Source organism: Zosterops lateralis (genome assembly GCF_965231275.1).
Source record: "Zosterops lateralis genome assembly, chromosome: 3".
In the NCBI taxonomy this organism is placed as follows: domain Eukaryota; kingdom Metazoa; phylum Chordata; class Aves; order Passeriformes; family Zosteropidae; genus Zosterops; species Zosterops lateralis.
Genome location: NC_139764.1, coordinates 80,965,367 through 80,986,526, shown reverse-complemented (window position 1 = coordinate 80,986,526; position 21,160 = coordinate 80,965,367). Strand labels below are relative to the sequence as shown.

Genomic DNA, 21,160 nt, shown 5'->3' with positions numbered 1-21,160 from the left:
CATTTCCACAGTGAGTGTTTTCATGTATTTATCTTGACATAAAAAACTAAAGCGTAATCTCTAATAAGTAACTTAAACTGAAAAAATACTGTGTTTTCTATTAGTTGAGTTAGTGAAATTTGTAGCTTATAATTTCTGATTTGTGTCCAGACAATTTTTAACCTACTTTTCTCTATTAAAAAGCTATGTCTGTTTTTCTGCATCCTACAGTCTTATCAGGAAACTTTCTATGTACTTATTCTGGTTTATGCATTGTTGCTGACAATTCACACTTTGTTGTGATAAAAACTGGTCAGGTCCATTGCTGTTCTTCTAAAGGTAAGAGGACTAGATGGTGCCAAGCAAAATAGATACAAATTTTATTTTGGTCATATTATTTCAATAGAAGTTCACAAGCATATTATGTCCATGACTCAATGTTATATTCATAGCTATAGTGGTTTTTCTGTGTTAGTATTAGCATTAGTAGTTTGGGGCTATTTTTTCTCACTATTTTCTCTTAGTAAAAAACCTCAGCAGTGTGCACAAGGGGTTTATCTAAGACTAGATTTTCCTGGCTAGGACATCACCATTTCAAATAATCACTTTTCAGGATGTAACTGCAGGCTAGAGGAAGTTTATCTTTAATGGTTTCAGTAAGTACCCAAAATGAATTTGTGTCAACCAGCTGAATATCTGGCAGCTCATGTAGGAGGGGAGAAAGGTACAAAAAGATGGTCAATGTTTACTGGTTCATAGAGTGTCCCCACAGAGGGAGGGATCCTTCTGTTACCATCAGACAAACTGTTTTGAAGTGTGAGCAAGACCTTGTGGGTTTTCTGAGTTGGTGTAATTTTAGATATAATCATTAATCTTTAATCTGTCTTCTCCTTTTCTTAGTCTTCTGAGATGCACTCCCCATTTTTCAGTAACAAGTTATGCTAAGAGATTTTGAAATAAAGTACTTGGGAAGAACAATTTTTATTTCCTGTGAACAAGATAAGAGCTGCAAGCGCATGAGAACACAAATAATTTGACTGATAATCAAGTGCTATGTATTAGCACCAACAATATGATAATTTACATATTTTCATGTCTTTACAACCTGTTGTTTTATCTTAGTGACATTGCTGTAAAAACTGTGTGTGAGAAAAGAGTCTACCTTTCAGACAAATCAGACAGATGATCCCGCTTTTCAAATTTGCTGTAGTGTAAATGTGAAATTAGTGTAGTTATCTTACTCTAGTAAGTGCTCTCTAAGAGTGAGGAGATGTTAGTGTCTAATGCTTGTTTCTGGAGAATACTCATGCACTTTGCATAATGATTAGTAAAATGGGGTTAATTTGGAATAGAGCCTTAATAGGACCTGGTAGGTTGTGTTGTGTTGTTGGGCACTGGAATCAGTTTTGTCTTGCCCAGTTCCTTACAGAGCTCATACTCAGTTAGATTTAGTGGCTCCTGCTATAGTACTTTGACCTACAGCTATGAAATGCAACTCAAATTGTGGATTATATTCCCCCAAGAAAGTAATCCCATACTGGGTTTCCCAGCCATTGTTCTCTGCAGCAGAGGGGCTTTACCCACCTGATTTGCTTGATCATGGTACATGTTTCACATTCTGGATAACCTGTCCAGTGACTTCAGTGGTCAGGTCCATCCCTTGATCATGAGCCTGTCTCTGCGTTGCGTCCCGATGTGTCATGTGCCCACTGAGCTATGGTCAGCTTGCCCTTAATTCCCAGTCCAGGTCCACTGCAGCCATTTCAGTTCAGGTAGCCTGGTCTGCTTGTTCCTTGTTTCCATGTTCTTCAGTGACATGGCTCTGGGGTGTGTGAGTATCTACATAACATCCTTTTACAAGGTTCTCTACCCAGGCAGCAGTGCCCTGCAGCAGCCCAGATATTTAAGCAGAAAACCAGGAAAGCTGGAAAACTGAACGTCTGAAATTAGGCCTGTGCCTCACACCTCCCTCTTCTTGAATTCTCCACAGCTGAGTACACAACTCTTCTTAGACTAGAAGTGATTCCTGGATCTTTCAGAAGCCTAGAAATACCCACTTCCCAGTGAAACTGCACACTTGTGCTTTGAACAGTGGCAGTTTTATATGCAGAAATCTGCCGCTGAAGGGGAATTGCCTGAAATTTAGGCCAACCAAAATTAAAAGGAAATCTGTCTCCAGGTGGGAATTTGAGCCAAAGGAAAAATATTTACCTAGCAGGCTGACTTTTTTTTTTTTTTTTTTTTTTTGTCTTCCTTTGAGGTTGTTCCTATGGTTTAGAGTGTTGTGGTACATCCTGATAGTGCCTAGTGGGCAGCAGTAGAGAGAGAGATATGTGATATTTATTGTCCTTCCCTGAAATGTAATGTATGGGTGTCAACTCCAACAAAACAGCAAAGGCATATAGACAAGCAAGAAATAAAATAGGCTGCTGAAAGAGGTGCAGTGTTTATGGGAAACTATTCAGTGCACAGACAATTATTGTAGCCCTGATTTCTTTGCACTGTTATGAATCGTTCTGTTCTGGGTTCTTTTAAGATTGTGACAAGATGCATACATTTTCTTTTTCTTCCTTTTTTATAGGTGTCACTTTACAAATAAGTAACTGCTCACTGATAAAAGAAAGAAGATAATTTAACAAAACTGGCTAGAGGCCACCTCAGATTTTCTGCCCTGGCTGGTTTTGGGGAATTTGTTATAATTCTTGTGCCTGCAGGTACAGAGAACTTGAACTCTGTCTCTATATCCTCAAACAATGTGGCAGAATTAACCTTAGCATGCCTGTGTTGTGTGTTCACTTTAGGAGCTAGAGGAGTTGTGAGGCTAATTTGGTATCCAGCAAGTCTACATCTGATTCTCTACACCCTTGGAGAATGCTGTTTGATTCACTTAGCATTTATTTGGCCCAGGTGTGCTTTTAGAAGAGGGATAATTTTGCTAGATAAAAGTTAATGTGAATTGCTCAGAGATCATATAACAATTGTTAATTGTTAATGATGCTAAAACTTTCTTCACTGATTATTTTTGCCACCAGAAGTAGAGTTTCCTGTATGGCAAATTTAAGCTCTGTGTGAAATTGTTTTTAATTACCTTTTGCAACTGTATTGGAGCAGTTTTTGGTTCACAGGAACCAGAAACCCTAGGCTGAATGGGACTTGAGGTGACATGCCCTGTTTATCATCCTGATTAAGGTTTTGTCTCAAGAGAGGGATATAGAAGGCAGAGCTGGTGTTGGAAAGCAACCCCTGCCCAAGTGTTCTTCTCCATGTTGGGAGGATTCTGTTCAGATCATTCACAAGGGCTAGTTATAACTTCCAGACTATGCCTATGCTTTTGCTATCCACTTCTCCATTGCTTTTCTGTGTCCTGAGGAAAAGCACTTTAGTTCTGTGTAATATGTACTTTTTAAAGGGAAATGTGGTTCCATTGGCAGAGTGTAGAGTAGCCAGCTTGCCCAGTGTCAAGGCTTGAAAAGTAGAAGCTGGGCAACTAAATAAAAATAAAATTGTCCAAGAATTTTATCTTCCTCAGAGAAGTCAGGACTCATTTCATTAATGTATTATAGTGCTGCTGTTTACCCTATAGTGGAGAAAGTAGAACCATGTGGAGCACCACAGGTTTTATTTGGACTAGATGAACTTCATTAATAGCTGTTTCAGAGTGAAGTAACAGGTATTTTGTAAACCATCCCTTTACCTAAGGATGATAGGTGTCAAAGACATGTCTGGAGATACTTTACTCTGTTTGCAGACTTTTTATTTCCTAAATATAATAATGTAGGGTGCTAATGTATTTTAGAACACTTAAAAGGGACTGGTATAAAATTAGAATTGTTACTTTTACAGGATATAGTAGAAAATACTGTACATATATTTTTCATTTTTATATTTATTACACTGATATTCTGCAAAACTTATGAGCAAGTATGACATAATTATTAAAAATTTTGTTTGGGATCCTAATTCTTCTTTCCATGGAACAGAAACTTCCTATTGTGCCATGCTTTCTTGAAAAAACAGGTTTTATTATTGAAGCTGTTAGACTGCTTTAACTAAAGTCTTTTTAAAAGGCCAGTTCTAAAACAGAGGATAAATTATATATGAGGAAAGGCTAAGAAATCTTAATAAGTGGCAGTTATACTTTGAAGTCACATAGTATTGCCAAGAATACAGATGTAGCAGTACTTTGGAACAATATCTAGAAAAGGCCATGGCTGTTGTCAGAGAACAGTCAGTGTGAAATAAGTAATTCAGTCCATTACTGTTCCACTTGTGTCAAGTTAAAATATGCACCTACGGAGCTTCTGTGTAGCATGGTAATTCTGTGTCTTTTAGTCACTACCTCATGTAACAGGCTGACTTCCATACTTCCTGATATTTCCATCTCTCCCTTTCTCAAATTCCTGTCATGGTCCAATTTGATAATATTCTTATCCATACAATTTGTAAAACGACACAACGTGCTGGAAGGTGCACAAAAGGTGGAGGTGACAGCTCTTGCCATCCACAGTGTTTACGGATTCTGCCACTAACTCCCCTGAATATTCCCCTACCCCAGGTGGGCACTAGGCATTAGGTTTGAGGTCTTCAGTGCTTATCTAAGGGAAGTCCTGCTGCACCTGGACTCCCTGCTGAGGGCTATCAGTTCTTAGATAGTGGATGTCTGTGTACCCTGGCACCATTGCTGCATGAATGGCAAACATCACATCAGCCTGAGTTTGTCCTGTACTGTCCAAACAATAGAGCTGTGGCTGACATCTGCTCCCTTTTACTAAAGCCTTTGTTTCTGGAAGGCTACAGCTAAACAGATTACCAAAATAAACATCTGGCCTTTAGTAGAAGAGTAACAAGTTGCTTTGTAGAGTCAATTCCATAAGCTCTTTAAAAATCCTGTGCGGAGATCTTATCAGAAGGTTAGGTAATGAAAGCTGTCATGTTTAGCTTGTCCTGTGTTGTACAGACAAGATCTTCTTTTATTTGTATATTTATATAATATTAGAAGAGACTCAGACATGCACACACATTCTCTGAGGAGAGCTGTGCTGCGTAAGAGTTTTCCATTGTAATCCTAATCAGATCAGTAAATGAATGTCATCTGTTCTGGAGAACTGAACTGCCCTTTTCAGGGAGGATGTAAACAGCTCATTCTCAATGGCATACAGTATTAACTCAGTCAGTAGCAAAGTGCTGATTCAATGTGTTTAGATTATGAGTTCCTCACTATTACTTAAAGGAACAATTATGTTGCCCCTTTTAGAAGAACAGAGAGATCATAATCTTATATTAAAAATATTGACAAATAAATTTGAACAGCATGCCAGTGGCGTAATCTGTAAGTGTTGTCCAGTAATCACTGCACTTTAAAAATCTTTAGGAAAAGCTACGTTTGGGTGGGTTTCTTGTTTTTCTGCTTCTTAGTGTGGTAAGCAATAAAGATTTTTCTGAGATGTTTAACAAGCTCTTGTTGCCAACTAAAAGTGAGCAGCAACAAAACCAACTTGCTTGTTTAAAGAAAATTGGTGGAAAGAATTTTATTCACAGTTGCTGTCTTTGAAAGTTCGTTAAATGTAATGTTCTCCTAATCTCAGTGCAGTAATGAAGGTAAAATTGTTAATTGTAAATCTACTTTGTGTTAATGTTTTACTTTGACCCAATGCCTTCACACTTCTGTTATGCTCCTTGAAGCCAAAATAATTATTTATGCAGTACTGCCAATTTTAACTTTGGTCTGCAGTAAACAGTTTCTCCCAGCAGTGACAGTGTTTATTTAAACAATCCTGAGTATACCTGCTTAACAAAATCCTGAGCCAAATTAATTATGGCAGGGTCTGTAATCACATCACTGCAGTGATCTGGTTTCCCAGCACCAGGAATACATCACACTTAAGGTCTAGTGATCATCACAGCTGGGATGTAGCCAGCTTGAGCTTTGTGAACTTGCCCGTTGCTGTTGAGAGAAGAACCTACTCTGGAAGTGGGATTTCTAAAAATTGGTCTTCAATGACCAATGGTTTTCCTACTGGAGTAAATTGGCATAAAACCCTCATGAAGGCCAGAAGAGCCTAAGATATTTGTATCACATTTCCTGAATGCTTGTCCAGTGTCTCAGACTAAGACTGATGTTAGTTTTCTGTAGCATTTGGGCAATATGGTCTTTGGGATTACTTGATAATGTAGATGTTAACAAAGTTCTCCTGTCTTTGATTAATCTGATTTTAAAGAGGTGCAAAGTAGCAAGAGCACCTTTCATTTCCAGGATAAGCTGCAAAGATTCAAATTTTAGAAACAAAGCCATGGAAGTGTGAAGCTTGGAGGCTTGGGTTGTTTTGTGTTTTGGTTTCTTCTTTTTCCTTTTACCATCATACTTAATGGACAACATCACATGGCTTTGCTGATTTTTGGGGATTGGAACTAGATGATCTTTGAGGTCCCTTCCAGCCCAAGTCATTCTATGATTCTATGATCATTTTAAGAACTAAGTGTATGATACATCTTAAGATTAGCATAAATGGCCTTACATTTGTGAGATTGGAGGTCCATCAAGTCAAATTTTGTCCCAACAGTGGCCATAAGCCTAGGAAAGACCACAAACAAGTCAAGATATAAAATGGTTGAGTATTTTCATTGTTTCTAGTTATTTTTTTCTGAAATAAATGTCACTTTAGCATATTTAGTAATTCTTACTACATTTTTCATTCATGAACTTGAACCTTCTGGTGGAAACCTTTAGCATCTTCAGTGTGCTTTGAAAGTGCATTCCATGTGTCCACTAACACATCCAGTACCAAAAATTCTGCTGCCATAGTGAACTTCACAGCCTTCCTAGCCTTCCTCCCATTACCCTCTGGGGTAACTTTGGTCCTGAAGACGGTTGCAGCCACTACTTGTCTCTATATCCTGGTTTAGAGTCACTCAGTAGGAGCTGGGAAAGCAAAGCAGAGCTTTAGGCCACACAAGGCCAACAAGATTTTGCTTGTTTGTAGGTGAGCTACAGGCAAGAAGCTCACCTACAGTGGTTTCAGTTTATTTTCAACAAAGCAAGAGCTTATTAGGTCTGCTAATCCACTCCCTAGCTGTTCATTGAGCGTATTGAATGCTGTAACTGTTGTGGTGTTAAAACAGAAAATCTGTATTCTGCTTAGATTACAGGGTGGGTGATGGACCTGCCACCAAGTTTAAGGATGAGGAACCATGCCTGAAGTAGTCACCTAATTGTTATCCTTAAAAAACCTTTTCTGCCTTGAAATAGCTTTTTACTTACCTTCTTTATCCTCCTGTCCCTTCTTTATTGCTTTAAACAATCCTGAGATATATATTTTTTTTTCCTAACTGGCATTTGTCTTTCTTGGTAACATTTCATACTCTCAGTCATGGGATTTATCATCTGTATTTTTGGCTTTTCAACTTCTCCAGAGGGATTGAGCATCTCTGCATTGCTGATGATTCATGTCCACTATCTCCATGTCCTACTAGTTTTAGTACTCAGTTTTTAGTCAGTATTCAGCTACTGATGTTGCCAGAATTCTGTACATTAATGAAGTGTGATTAGCAGCTCTGGAAAGCACCAAGTTTCATAATTTAAAATGCAACAGTCAAAATTATTTTTGTACACATGGTTGCCTTTTGAAGTGGGGGAGTAGGTAGCAGTTTGCTGTACTGGTATCATTTTAGGTTAACAGCTGCTCTCTGGGTGCCTCCCATTGACAATGGGAGCCACTTCCTTGCACAGGGGCAGGACTGCACTGCTCCACTGATCCCAGCAAAGCCACAGCACTCCCTGGCTAGAGCTGCTTGGGACAGTGACAAGAGGGTTGTAGTAATTTGTTGCTGGTGCTGAAGTGTGATGCAGCAAGAGGGAACCACTGCCTTGCCAAAACCACTGAATGGTGGTGTCCTTCCTCTGTGGGAGGCAGAATGTCCCACAGAGTTTTTCCAAATGGGGCCTGTTGGGTCACCAGTGAGTTGGGCTCCTGCCTGGCTATGAAATTCTCATTTCACTGAGCTTGTGCTGTTTTCCTTCTTCAGCCCCTGCATCTACTGCTGGTAGCAGTGTGATGCTTTTTATTGAGATAAGAATTTTTGTGTCCTCACCCATGGATTTAGTGTCTTTACATGTGGCCCAAATCTGCATAGACTTCCTCTCCTTCTAATGGTAAGATCAAAGGCAGGGTGTTTTTGGAGCATCTTTTATCTTGCTTGTGTTACAGGAAAAGCCAGAGATGCTCACTTTGAACTCCTACCACTCATGACACTGTCATTGAGTCATTGAGATCATCCTTCTCAATAATCTTTTAAGAAACTACTGTGCTAAAGGGATTTCTTAACATTTTTATAGGACTATTATGCATTTTTGTAACATTTTTTGTTTCACATTTCAATATTTTGAGATCATATGTTGTAATTGCAGACATCACTAGGAAAATTCTCCTATTTATAATTTACTTCTACTTTATCTAAATCATCATGCTTTTTCTCTCCCATCGCCCATGAAAGTAAGTGTCAATAGCATTTAAATACATTTTGCAGTGTAGATATTTCAAAACATCAGGGAGATTGCTTCTGGTGGATAATCTCTTGTGGTTCTTAAATATTCAGGTCCCTTTAAAATGAATCAATCCACTGGGTTTTGTACTCTTTCAAACATAGATCTAGTTTAGCTCACTGTTTAACCTTCACAATTTTTTCAGTAAGTGAATCCAGGTTTGTTAATCAGTAAAAATGTGGAAAAAACATACTAAGTCAGGACTTGATAATTCTGAAAGTAAAATGATAACTAGTACTTGAAGACAGCTTTTTTATTAGTAAGTATTAAATTACTTTACAAAGGTTAGGTTAAACAGATGTTAACAGATGTTCCACAGATGTTGGTGGATTAGCTGAGTGTCAGTCATTGTCAGAGCCAGGAGTGCAGCCTTTTTTCTTATGACATTATTTTCAGTCTCTTAGTCCTTCCATTCTTTCTTTTCTTACCAATTTATTAACAAAGAGTGAAAAACCATGGTCTTAGAGTTGTGATACTTCTATAGCTAATTGAAGTACTGAGATTAAGAGACTTCAGGAGAGCCTCAGAACTTGGGAATGGTGCTGAGAGATGATGACTCACCTAAACAAACACAGAACCTTCTTTGGGCAAACTGCTGAGACAAAGAAGTGTCTGAGGGTTAGTGAAGACTGCCCGTGGTGCTTAGGAGGGAGAGTATTCCTGGCGGAGACCCAGAAAGGTGTCTGCCACAATGGCTGTGTGCCTGCAGGTTGGCTACTGGTAGTCTACAGGGCTGTAATGGGCATCTTCAGGCAGTTTAGACCAGCCCTGATATTGAAGAAAGGGTCCTTCTCACGTAGGTTGTACTCATCCACTGCTGCTCTATGTTCAGCTCCCGAGACAGTGTGACTCACTTGTCACTGAGCCCTGTGGAGCAAATTAAGGTTATTTCTCAGGTAGATCATGTGCTGTCTTCTTGTGTCTTGCTTATATAGCCTGTGTCCCTCATGGGTTTCCATCTGCTTTACAAGAGTCATAACAGACCTTTTTAAGCTTTAATAGTGTCTGTGCAGCTTTTGAAGTCTCATTTGTAGAGGTCAAGGGCATAATCAAACATCCTTCTGCAGAGCTTCAGTATTACTTATTACTCCTCTAGGTATTCAATGATTACATTGTCCCTTTTAAATCCATGGCACTGTTGGGAATCCTTTCAGTAATCTTTCCGTTTACACCATGGCTTAGTTGATTTCCCTGTTTTACTTGGATTTACTTTCTGGCAATTAATTGTAAACTCTTGTTAATTCCTAAGTTAGCATATGTCATGTTTTAAGAAGAAAACAACAAAAAGTCATCTTAAGAAGGTTTACTCTTTCTGCTTATGTCAGCTAATATATCCGAGGCCTGAGGACCATTATACACTCCTGCTGGCCGCTTGGTGTCTTTCACAGGTGCTTTTAGTATAGAGGGTCAGGCTGAGAAACTGCCCTTATACAGCTATGGGTTGTGGTTTTGGGAGGGCTGAGGCTGTTTAAATAATTATGCAACTGCAAAGTATCCCAGTTCACACTGATATAGCAGTATATCATTACTGAAATGCTGGTAAAGCACTTTCATCTAGTGCGCCATAAAGGTTTTAGGAGAAATTCTGCACTTAAATACCTTTAAAATATACCTACAATAGAGTTTATTTTGATGCAAGTACATGCTTGTACTTCCCTGTCAAAGCAGTGAGAAATGTTGAAGTTAGAGAATTGATGTGTTTTTCTTTGCCACTGTAGTTTGTGATCTCATTGCAGTTTAGGTTGTAGGTTCAGGTAGGAGAATAGGGGTAAGTATCAATATTTTTCTGAGCATTATTACATGTCACTCTTTAGTCTAATACGAAGTGTGGTAATATCAATCAGGAAAATAGGAATACAAATGTTGACTCATCTTTTCTTCTTTTAATTCTCCAGGATTATGATGGCTTTTTTGAATCAAAGGAGAGCAACACTGTATTCTCCTTTCTTGGATTGAAACCTACTTTGGCCTCAAAGGTTAGTGTAGTATTGCAGACTTTTCATGGAATTCTTGAGATGTTGAGATTGAATTTTCTTTAATCTCTGTGTGGGGTGGAATTCTGTGTTTGGATGCATCCCTGCTGTGGTCCATACCTTGTCCATATCACCTTAATGCTAATGAAATAATTGAGGGTTGTAAGGAAAAGTAAAGCATTTTAAATGAAAGCAAGCATATACGTGGGAATAATTTGGGACAGCAGATAAATTAAGTTTAAAGATTACATTCTCCTTCATGTTATCAGTCTAAATTGTAAGCAGCTGGCTTAATTAACTTCTTAATAACAGAAGACAGAACTAGGATCTTAATCACTGGACTTTCTGAAGCCTGGGGTAATGGCTTAGCATTAGGCATTTTATTTTATTTTTTTTTTTTTTTAATGATGAAATGCTGGAGCAGTCAGAGCTTATATTAACCTTTTTGAATTCAATTTTAGCAAACATGTATATAGAGGTCAAAACACAAGGCCAGGTAACATCTTTCTGTTGAAGGCAGTGTAACAGAGGAAATTTTATTGCCATATGGAAGTCTGGACACTGGTTCAAACAAACTGTGTGGTGCACCTTTTGGTAGTAGATCAGACACAGAGGGGAAGATTTTTCTTTCCTTGGATACTGTAGATAAAGATATATTTGGTACTAGTACTGTTTCAGGCCTGGGTGGTAGCTCTTGGGTATCTATGGAGTTCTTCTGCCAGGAATTCATTTATTCCTGGACCCCTTTAGGGACAGGAGTAGGAAGGAGCCTCATAGAACCACAGAAGCAGGTTATTTTGGCAGCCTGCCTCACTTTGTAGCTTGGAGAACTTGTCCTAGTAAAAATATAATGTTCTGACTCCATCTGAAATAGCAGCTTCTGTGCAGCTTTGTTCCTAGAAGATATGGTGTTGGAGGCCTGGAGGGGTGTCTGTAAAGTTCCTGCTTCAGTCTGGTGATACTTCAGAGAGATGCATCCTCAGCTCCCAAGTGGGTTAGGAGTCACCTTATATGCAAATATACGGGGTTAGGGTCACCTTGTATGCAAAGGTCACAGGTATGGGAGATGAGAATGTATTCATAACATTGATGTTATGTTAATAATAATTAATAATACTCTTTCTTTTTTCTCTTTGCAGTAGGAGTCAGAACCGTAGAAAACCCATGTGAATTATCAACAAGCACATTCCTGAATGAGTGACTCTATTCTTCAGCACATAACAGCTTCCCTAATGGATCACTGTGATAGAGCAAACATGTGTCATTAGTAGTATTCTGCTTGCCATGAGATGGTGCTCTCCAATAATGTGGAGCTAATAACATGCATATGAAATAGGATTAAGGCTGGGCTACTCATCTTTCATTGTAAAAATGCTCACTGTTGATGTTTCACTTTTGTCTTTGGATTTTGCAACTGGCCTTGATATTCTAACAGGCATGTATGTTTCAGAATAAGGAGCGAAAATGTAGGGCTTGTATTGTTCATGGGTATACTAATGTAGTCATACTCCTTACCTTTTTTAATTCTTCCCACTACTATAGTTCAAATTAGCTCATCATGATAGTTGAAGTGTTGGTGGTTATTATGATGTTTGTGCTGGCTATGATCCAGAAGGTAAAAAGCATCAATCTTGAGATCCCAGTCTAAGCCAATAACTGCCATAGTTTTGCTCTACATTTATTTATTTATTGTGATGTTTATTCTAGATCATGGTTATTTTAAGAGACATGGGCTGCTAATCTTGTTAATGAAGACTTGATTTGTCAAATGATGCACATTGCAACTGACTGTTTAAAACAGATTGCTATCATGAAGGAGGTGCCAAAGTGAAATATTTTGACATGTTTTCAAATGCAGGTGAAATGTTCAGTTAAACACTTGGTGGCAATACTGGGGAGTTCAGAAGAGCTAAAGGGACTCTAATAGCTACTGATAATATGAAGTTATCTCTTAACTGAGAAAGTCTTAACCCCCAAGGCTGGACCTCTATAGTTGGACTGTCTTAAAAGGAAAATTTGCCAAAAAGTTCAGTTTACCTTCAGTAACACACAGCTCCACCACAAGCCACATGAGAGTCAGGGGGATACTTTGAGAGCCAGGTTTCAGTCCCATGATGGTTAAACACTCCACCAGGAGTGAGAGTGTCCAAGAACATGCCTAACTTGCCTAGCTGTTGTCCTGGTTATATCCCCAGATGTGGTTGTATGGAGGTGCCTCAAAGACAGTGAGAAAGCTGAGTGTGTGCTTTACCAAAAGAGGCCAGAGAGGTTGTTCAGCTGAGGAACAGGAGCCAAGTAAAGGAAGTGGAGATTATTCCAGTGGGACTACATTGATGCATGATTTGCCAATAACAATTACAAAATGCATTCTAGACAGAAGTAAATTTTCATCATGCATTCTGAATCAAATCTGGATACATAAATAACAGCTATGCTGTAATGTAGCTTTTACTCAAGTGATTTCTTACTAGCAAGGTAGTGCCGATCACAGTGAATGTCCTTATGTCTTTGGGTAAATGAAAGACAACCACTATGTAGAAAAGCTACTTTACAATCACAGCATCACTCAGACTGTGTGGTTTGAAGGAAGCCTGACTTGTAAAAAGCGTCAGAAAGCAACACTATCACTGTGGAACAAATCACTTCTTCTGCTGACATCAGTAATCATGGTATACCAAACACATCAGCTGGAAGGGACAATTGAAGGTCATCTGGTCCAGCACTGTCAAAATCAGGCCGAAGAACCACACTAGCTTGGATCAGATGCGGGTTTGTCTAGCAGAGTATTAAGAATATCCAGCGATGAAGATCTCATAACTCTCTAGGTAACCTGTGACATTGCTGCAGTGCTTTCCTTATGAAAACTTCGTCTTTTAAGGTCCAGCTTTGACTTCTAGGCTTTAATTTGAGGCTGCTGCCTTTCCTGGGGTTTTTCTGGCACTCACAAGAAGAGATTGGCACCATTCTTTTTTTAATGGCCCTTGAGATAGTTGTAGGCTGCCATTGGGTCACCTCTTAGCCTTCTTACCAGACTGAACAAACGTGGCTGCTCAGCTGAGCTGAAGAGCTAGATGGAGCAAAGGCACACACAGATTTGAAGTCTGTGGTTGTATTTACTGGTCAAAATCTTTGCCAGAGCACCTTCTTTAGAGGAATCCTGAACGGGCATTGATGTTTGTACATGTGTTTTTAAGAATTATGTTGTCTGTGTTACTGTGACATTCTTGTAACCAGTCCCATATTTTCATGAGACTTGAAGCTCACTCTAGGAAGGGAATATGACATGAGGTGGAGCTGTACATTGTTAACTTCACCACGTTCAATATAACTATTCCTAAAAAGAAGTTAAATATTTAACATTGTAAATGCATAGAGATATGAATTTATGTAATTTTGCAGTTGATTACTTGCAGTTGAGAAGCCATCCTGGATTTATCATGTACTTGATACGTTGTAAACTTTGAGAACTGCCTGAAGTCCCAGGTTTGAAAAATTTATCTAAGTGTGTAAGCATATACACATGAGTAATCCTGGGTGAAATCCCAGGCTTACTGATGTGACTGGAAAAACCACACTGATTTCTCCAGGGGTGAAATTAGTTTCACAGAACTCCTTTTGAATTTTGATAATTGTAGAATAGAAGGCTCTCGTTTAGTGGAGAGTTAGTGTTGTTCCAGCTGTTAAGTAAACCTGGTTTATTTCAGGGCATGCATGTGGGCATAGTCAATTGTGTGAAGGACAACACTAGCTCCAAAGATATCCTGCTTGCCTGCATGGATTGGCAGTGTAAGTCCCTTAGAATGTGTGCTTTTGAATTATAAATAGTTAGTTTAAAAAAAAAAAAAAGTATATATGTTTGGGTGTGAATTTTGTCTGTTGTATGACAGCCTTATTTTTGTAATTAAAGCAAGTAGACTTCTAGTTTGTTACACAAGATGATCTGGAATATTTTTAATCAGTTTTGTAGTAATGAAATGTAGCTACCATGTAACTGCAAAGGTCTGGGGAAACTAGAGACATTTATTGAAAGAAATAGGAAATTCTTAATTCTGTTTAAAATTTTGGCATATAAAGTTATGCTTAAGAACCAAATGATCCCAATTTCTAGCTAAAACTTACAACTACCCCACTTTTTGAAATGGAGAGCAGTGTGAGTGAAACTTAGTCTTTTTACCTAGCTAAAGTTGCTGTGTGGGCTGACGTGCACATGCACATTCACTGTATCAGTGGCTTTGATAGAGGTGTTTTTGTTTGTGCCACACACTACTGGATAGTGCCTTGCCAGAAAGAGGACTGTTTCTGTGGGGTCTTCTTAGATGTGCTTAAACTTTGAACTGAGAAAGGCGTAGTTTCTATATTGCTATTTTTTTAATAATACAGTAAATTTATTTTGAGGCCTGAGTCAAAAGGCACATGCTTTGTAAGACTGAAACAGTTTTTGATGAGTCTTCTGAACTCTTGATTTTTCCCAGGTGACTTTGTTTTTTTAATTTCTTTCATTTTTGTTGACTGTCTAGAATCAAACCTTCCAAGGGAAGTGAACCTGGAGTAAAGCCCATAAATTCATGCTTACGCATTCTTTAAAATAGTGTCTGATTCTAATGTTGAGCAGCCCAAGTGCTATCACTGAAATGAAGAGTAGCTGCCAAGCTCTCAATGGATTTTTTGGTTGTCCCTCCCTGTCCTTTTCCACCATCAGGCCATTTATTTGAGGTGTCCTATTCAGGCAATACCATGGTTCAGAAGTAGGACCCTGCCTTGTGGCCCTTCACAGGAGTGCAAGAGTGGGGTGATCACTAGGAAAATGCCAAATCTCATTAGTTTTCAGTAACTTATCTACTGATTTCACTGCACCTTGGCATGAACAGTGGGAGGAGAATGGAGCCCCATATATTCACCATTCACAGAGGGCCCAAGTGGAAGACCCAGTGTAGAATGGCCCACAGCTTGCTCTGGCACCCTTCTCACAGGGACTCTTGGCTGGCAGTGACACATGTGACACCACACACCACTGCTTTCCACAGGACTCCCAACTGCATCATGGCCTATGCTTCACTCTCCTGCTCCCTGAGGAATTTGGGAGGGAAAACAGAGAACGTCTTCTTGAGAGCAGTCCTTCAACCAGGGCAGATCCAGCCTACTCCCTTCTTCCTAATCTTTACCCCTTCTCATGTGTGTCATCCTGTCCTGTGCAGACCTACCTGTGTGCAAAGCTTCCACTCCCAGCCATCTGTAACATCCCTGTGGGGTCACAAACGCAGAGCTGGTGTTCCCCTTCACGGCGTCAGTGTTCTGTAACTCGGTAGGGGAGGGAGCATGTTGCATCCTAGGTCGTGTACACGTTATGTATTCAACTGTGTTCATCTAATAAAAAATTGTAATTCAAAAAAGGAAATTTGCACTGTGTAGTATGTGCTAAAACAAACAATGAAAAATTATGAGTTTATTCTTGCTGCGGCTTGCTCTGGTGGCAGCCTTAGTGCTTTGGTTTGGGCAGCCTCTGCAGAACTTTTCACCTGGAATGGGTGAGTCTGATTCTGTAAGATATTAATTGCCTTTGAACCCTGGTGACTGAATGGGAATTGCAATATATCCAGAATACCTGCTGGTTTGGGGTCTCCCCAGGTAAATAAAAAAAAAAAAAAGGGATGATGTATTGTCTTCCATTTTTTATACTTGGGTTACCTGGAAATAAAGGGCAGATCCTTTGGGGTGGCTTGGATACTGGGGATGGGAAGTTTTCACACAATGAAGTCTTGTTCCTGGGGCTAAAACCTTCACTGCTTTTTATGTCTGAAAGGAATGTGAGTTCCTGGTTTGCCTATACACTTTGCCAATCCATAGAAGGTAATTAAATACATTTTACCAGTTAAGTGGCTAAGCAAAGGTACAGGTTGCGTAATTACAGTCTCCCCTTGATTCTCAGTCTAGTAAATAGGTTTTAATATGTTATCATTCCTGTCTAAAGCTTGCCCAATCTCTATTGTGGTTGCTGCCATGAAAACTCCATTTGTGACTTTTGCTGCACCCTGGAGCAAGGTTCTATGGCATCTACTTTAGGCAGGATGCATAAAAGGTACAGATGGAAGAGGCAAGCCTGAAATGCCTGCAGTGGGATCCTCAGCTGATGCAGGCTCAGTAGCACTGCTCTGAGGTGAGTGGAGCTGTAGTAGCTCAGCTCTTATGTCATGGTGAGTAGAAGCAGACAGATTTTGCCACACAGTGGCCAGGATCTTCTTGATTTGCAGAGGAGGTGATGTTCTGTGTCACTTTGCTCATGTAGCATCATGGCCTGCTACGATCTCATCACACTGTGTGAAAACTAGTGGCACTGCCATTCCTCCTAACTGGCTGCCAGAGACCACTCTGAGAGCAGAAAGCAGGCAAAGAACATGGTGTGGCATGCCTGGCCCCTGGCTGTCATCCTTCCATGCATCCCAGCTCTGCATCTCATTTCTGCCCCAGGGCAGTCAGTCTGGGCAGTGGCAAGGTCCTACTGAACTCTCATTTGCTTTTCAGGTTCCAGAAGGACTTGCCTAGCTCATTCCCTAGACTTCAACCAAGCTGTCGCTGAAAGTGCCTGGATGGTCTCATCTGAAGTAGCCTCCTCAGGCTGCATGGTGCAGCACAAGCAAACATTTTAGGTGCAAGTGCTCTGTATGATTTCTTTAAAAGTGACCATTGCATGTGATTCAATCCCCTGGTAAATTTGAGAAACAGGAAATTACAGGTTTAAGGAATTAGCACTCTAAAGAAAAGTTCAGCTGGAGCCTTGAAAAGTTGTGTTCAGAAGACAAGAAAGAAATTGTTACACTCTGATTTGGAAACAAGGAGTTGAGAAGCAGAGACCTTGAGAAGTGTGTGCCAGTCTCTAGCTGCTTGGTTGCTCCATCCAGTTTAGCTGTCCACAGTACATACATCTAGTTCAGGAGAGGAACCTCACCCTCCAGGGAAAGCACACAATTCCAGGTCTAGGGATACTATTCCTGTCAACCACACCACACAGCAACCTGTGCTTATCTTTCCTTTGTATCTCTTTAGAGATCAAGATCAATTCCACTGCAATCAATGAATATCAAGATGTGAAAAATAAGAGCTGAGACAACATCTGTCTGCACTACAGCGCCTTCCACAAATAAACCTGGCAGATTGAGTTACTCAATTGCTGGGAACCCAAAGAAAAAAAAAATAGTAGCTTGTTTTCTTGCCTTGTTTCTTTGGATGAAGCACTTCTGGTATCAGCAAGATTTTGCAAACATGTTACTGTGGAGTGCCAGAGTTGAGGGTGTAGAGGACTTGTAGCCCCAGATGCCAAGCAAAAGCCATCACTGTTTTTCTGACTCCCAAAGGGACCAGAGCACAACTGCACCTAAGCATGAGGGATTTGTTTCACCAATGTGTGACTAAAGCAGTGAGGAGCAAATCACTGCTTGCTTGGAGACAAACCTGCAGGTGATCAAGAGTCCAGGGGCAAGGCCAGGCAAATAATATGGAGCTGTAGCAGGTGAGGTTTGCTGAAGATAACAGCTCAGGTTTGTCCCATTCTGCTTCTCCAGCTGCTACTATCCCATTATTCCTCTTCATTAGATAGTTCCAGTTCACACCTTCCCAATAGGAAAAGGGTAATTATCGGATTTGGTGGTTTCTGCATGCATTTCCAAGATAGCCTCAGCCAATTTTCCTTCTTTCCTGACAATTTGTGTGTCAACTTCTCTTTCACAGGGCAAAGCTGTAAGGAAAGCACACACGGTGCTGGGTAAGGCGTGGGGGCTGCCACTGTGGGGCTCCAGTATGCAGCACATAAGCACCAGTTCATCCTTCGTTTCCAAAATCCATCCCATGGAGCCTGATGTTAAGGCTAACAGCTCATCCCTTCCTTTTTCTTTAGATTCTCTGAATTTCACTATTTTATACTCTTAATGGAGGGAGGTGGGAAGAATGTGGGTGTGAAGAGGTCAGCCTTTCAGGTGTGAGAATTGAGAAAGCTGAATCACTCTTGAGCATGATACAAGCAGCACACTAATGTGTTCAGATACATAACATTTATCATTTAGTTGTGTATTTTCTAATTAAAGCTGTATCTGGATGGGGCTCCAGCTTTTCTGCTTTGGATTTCTTTGCCCACACGCCTGTATTGTCCTCTTTCAGCTATTGCCTAATGGCTGTCTGCTGGGAACAGCCCCTTGCAGAGTCCTTTGCTGATATCACCTGCCTGGAGCAGTGACACAGCCATGTGCCCTTTCTGAAAGACAGGAATGCTGCTTGCTGAGATGGCTGTGGTCCCACAAGCACTGCCTCTGACTGGTGCTGCAGTCTGGTCATCTTGCTGCTGCCCTACCACGGTGCACCTGGTAATGTCTGTTTTATGGCTTCCACTGCTGACCCCCAAAGTAATGGTCTTCCTACTATGAGACTTCTGTAATCATTGGCACTCTTGGTGTAATTTTCCTTCATCATGTTTTAGTCTCTGGGTTTTCATAGCTTCAAATCCTCTGTTTTTCGTCCTGGTTTTGATGGAAATGCTCTTTTTTTCTTTTAGATATATTCTGTGAGTGGCATAAATTTGAGTTTAAGCCATGAAAGGGCTTTTAGGTCAGAAGACCTATACAACATTGCTGTGAAATATGCTCGAGTCATTAAGGTAAATTGCTGTAGCATCAGTGCTGCTCCAGCTGGACTATAATACTTAAGCCCTAAGTGGCCATTTCATGTCCTTTGGAACATTCTTGCTCTGGGCAAAGTGTGAATATCCATCAAACCCACTTATACCTACTGAAACCTGCAGAGGGGATGGCATTTCAAAGCAACAGATTTCATGGTCTGCATTAAATAATCAGCCTAGAGAAGATTCTTGGGTTACAGAGACAAGTCCTCTGCTGTTTCTGTTGCCACAGAGTCTATGTCATAAAACTACCCAACTCCATCTAAAAGCACAACATTGGGTCTGGGTTGATACTTTTTTCCTGTGGTTTTTGGGCTCTGCTCTGCTAGTTGGAAGGTTGTCTCAACTCCTGCTTCTCTTACAGCAAAAAAGAAATTTTCTTCCAAATTCTAGCTGACCTGTGTTTGTGACCAGCTTGTCTTCATTGTCCTGGTTGTTCTTTCATTTGAATAAGTCTCCCTTGCAGGAATTACCTGTCATATGAGTTAGTTTCTTCTGCCTTAGCTATGTTTTTGTCAGGTAGAAGAAGTGGCTGAGCCAGGGCAAAGTCCAGTTGTCCTGATAGCACCACTTACATCCAGGGCCAATTGAGAGCCCCAGGATGAGGAAATTCCCACTAGTCAATAGCATGGAGTAGCTTCATTAATCAAGTCCAGAATGAGCTCTTTAACTACTTCAGCTAGCAGAATTCATAATTAGGGATGATCTTGATACTTGCTCTCAATGTCTTGGCAGAAGTGTTGCTGTTTAACAGTTTCTCATTTTAGCTCTGATTGAGCTATTGCTCCAGTTTAGCATATTTCCTGGCATATTGTGTGGGCAGATGAAAGAACTGTGCTTGCTAAATACATGAATTAAACATTCTCTTGACAGACTTTAACCTTCAGTTAATTCAAAGGTGTCAGAAAAATCGATAGCCTGGGATGCGCTCCTTGATCTTACAACAGCTGCAGGACTGAAATACATATCTGGAAAAGATATATATGGGTAGCCAGTCATCTTTTAAAACTTTTAAAATTTTATTTCAGTTTAATAGATAGACATATCTATTTAAAAATGTTTGTAAATGCAGATCCCAATTCTCCACCAGTTCAAACAAGGAACATGACTATCCTTGGCAAACAGCAGCAACTCCAGCATAAGATCCTATATGTGAGGGCCCTGAGATCTGTTGGGGTCATGGCTCTGTTTGTGGGCTGTGGTGAGCAAGACAAGGGCAATGACCACTTTTCCCCAAGCATGTACACAATCTGTCTCCTTCCTTTCAGCTGCTGAATGCTGCCTACTGTTTCTGTATAGGGCTCAGGCTCTCCCCCTTTCCCCTTCTCTGGCAGTCCTTGCTGCTGCTTCTCATTCACCCTCAGCACAGTGCTGCTGCCTGGATTTCCTAATGTCAAAGCAAAATCACTGTTTTTGTTTCAACAAAATCACTCTTGTGGTGTTTGCCCCAGCCTGCTCCCTGCATGCATCTCTCAGCAGGCTCCTACAACTGAATCCCCCACCCCTTCTTGTACCATCCTACCTAGACTTTCAACACATTTATCAGAGTGATTTCCAGTCCTCTCTCCTTGCTTTACACCTTCTTCTGCCTTCAAATGCAATCTCTGTGCTGTTGTGTCTTCTCTTTGCCACCACTCCCAGCTTCACATCAGTCTCCCTGCCTTGTGTTACCAGCTGAGAGGTTGTGAAGACAAATGAGAAGTTTTGGGATATTTTATCAAGGGAAGTGTAACAAACATGCTGATTATCTTCTTCCTAGGGTAAAGTCTGGGTAGAGTTTTGATCACTGTAACTTTACAGGACCTTCTTTACAATGAAGACCTGTTCAACATCCTCTCAGGGTTAGGATGACCTAAAATTTATATAAAACTCTTTTCAGGGATGGTAATAGTTGAAACTAGAAAAACATTTCAGGTTTTCTTAGCTTTCTGTATCCCACCCAACTACATTACAGTATCTTAGCAATTTCTTCAATCAATCAGCAGCAGTCCTTATAAAAGATGCCCT

General features: G+C 40.2%; 1 protein-coding gene across 4 annotated transcripts in view; it reads left to right on the top strand.

The window, feature by feature from the left end:
• Positions 1–16,079, top strand: part of SH3BGRL2 (SH3 domain binding glutamate rich protein like 2) — a 40,437-nt gene extending 24,358 nt beyond the window's left edge. For 2 of the 4 annotated variants that reach the window (XM_083858465.1, XM_083858462.1), the window contains exons 3-4: positions 10,414–10,494; positions 11,634–16,079. In XM_083858465.1, coding sequence (XP_083714591.1) covers positions 10,414–10,494; positions 11,634–11,648 — 96 coding nt within the window. In that variant the 3' untranslated portion in view covers positions 11,649–16,079. Of the gene's footprint in view, positions 1–10,413; positions 10,495–11,630 lie in introns of all 4 variants that reach the window. The other 2 variants (XM_083858463.1, XM_083858464.1) reach the window with 2 other exon arrangements.
• The last annotated feature ends 5,081 nt before the right edge of the window (positions 16,080–21,160 follow it).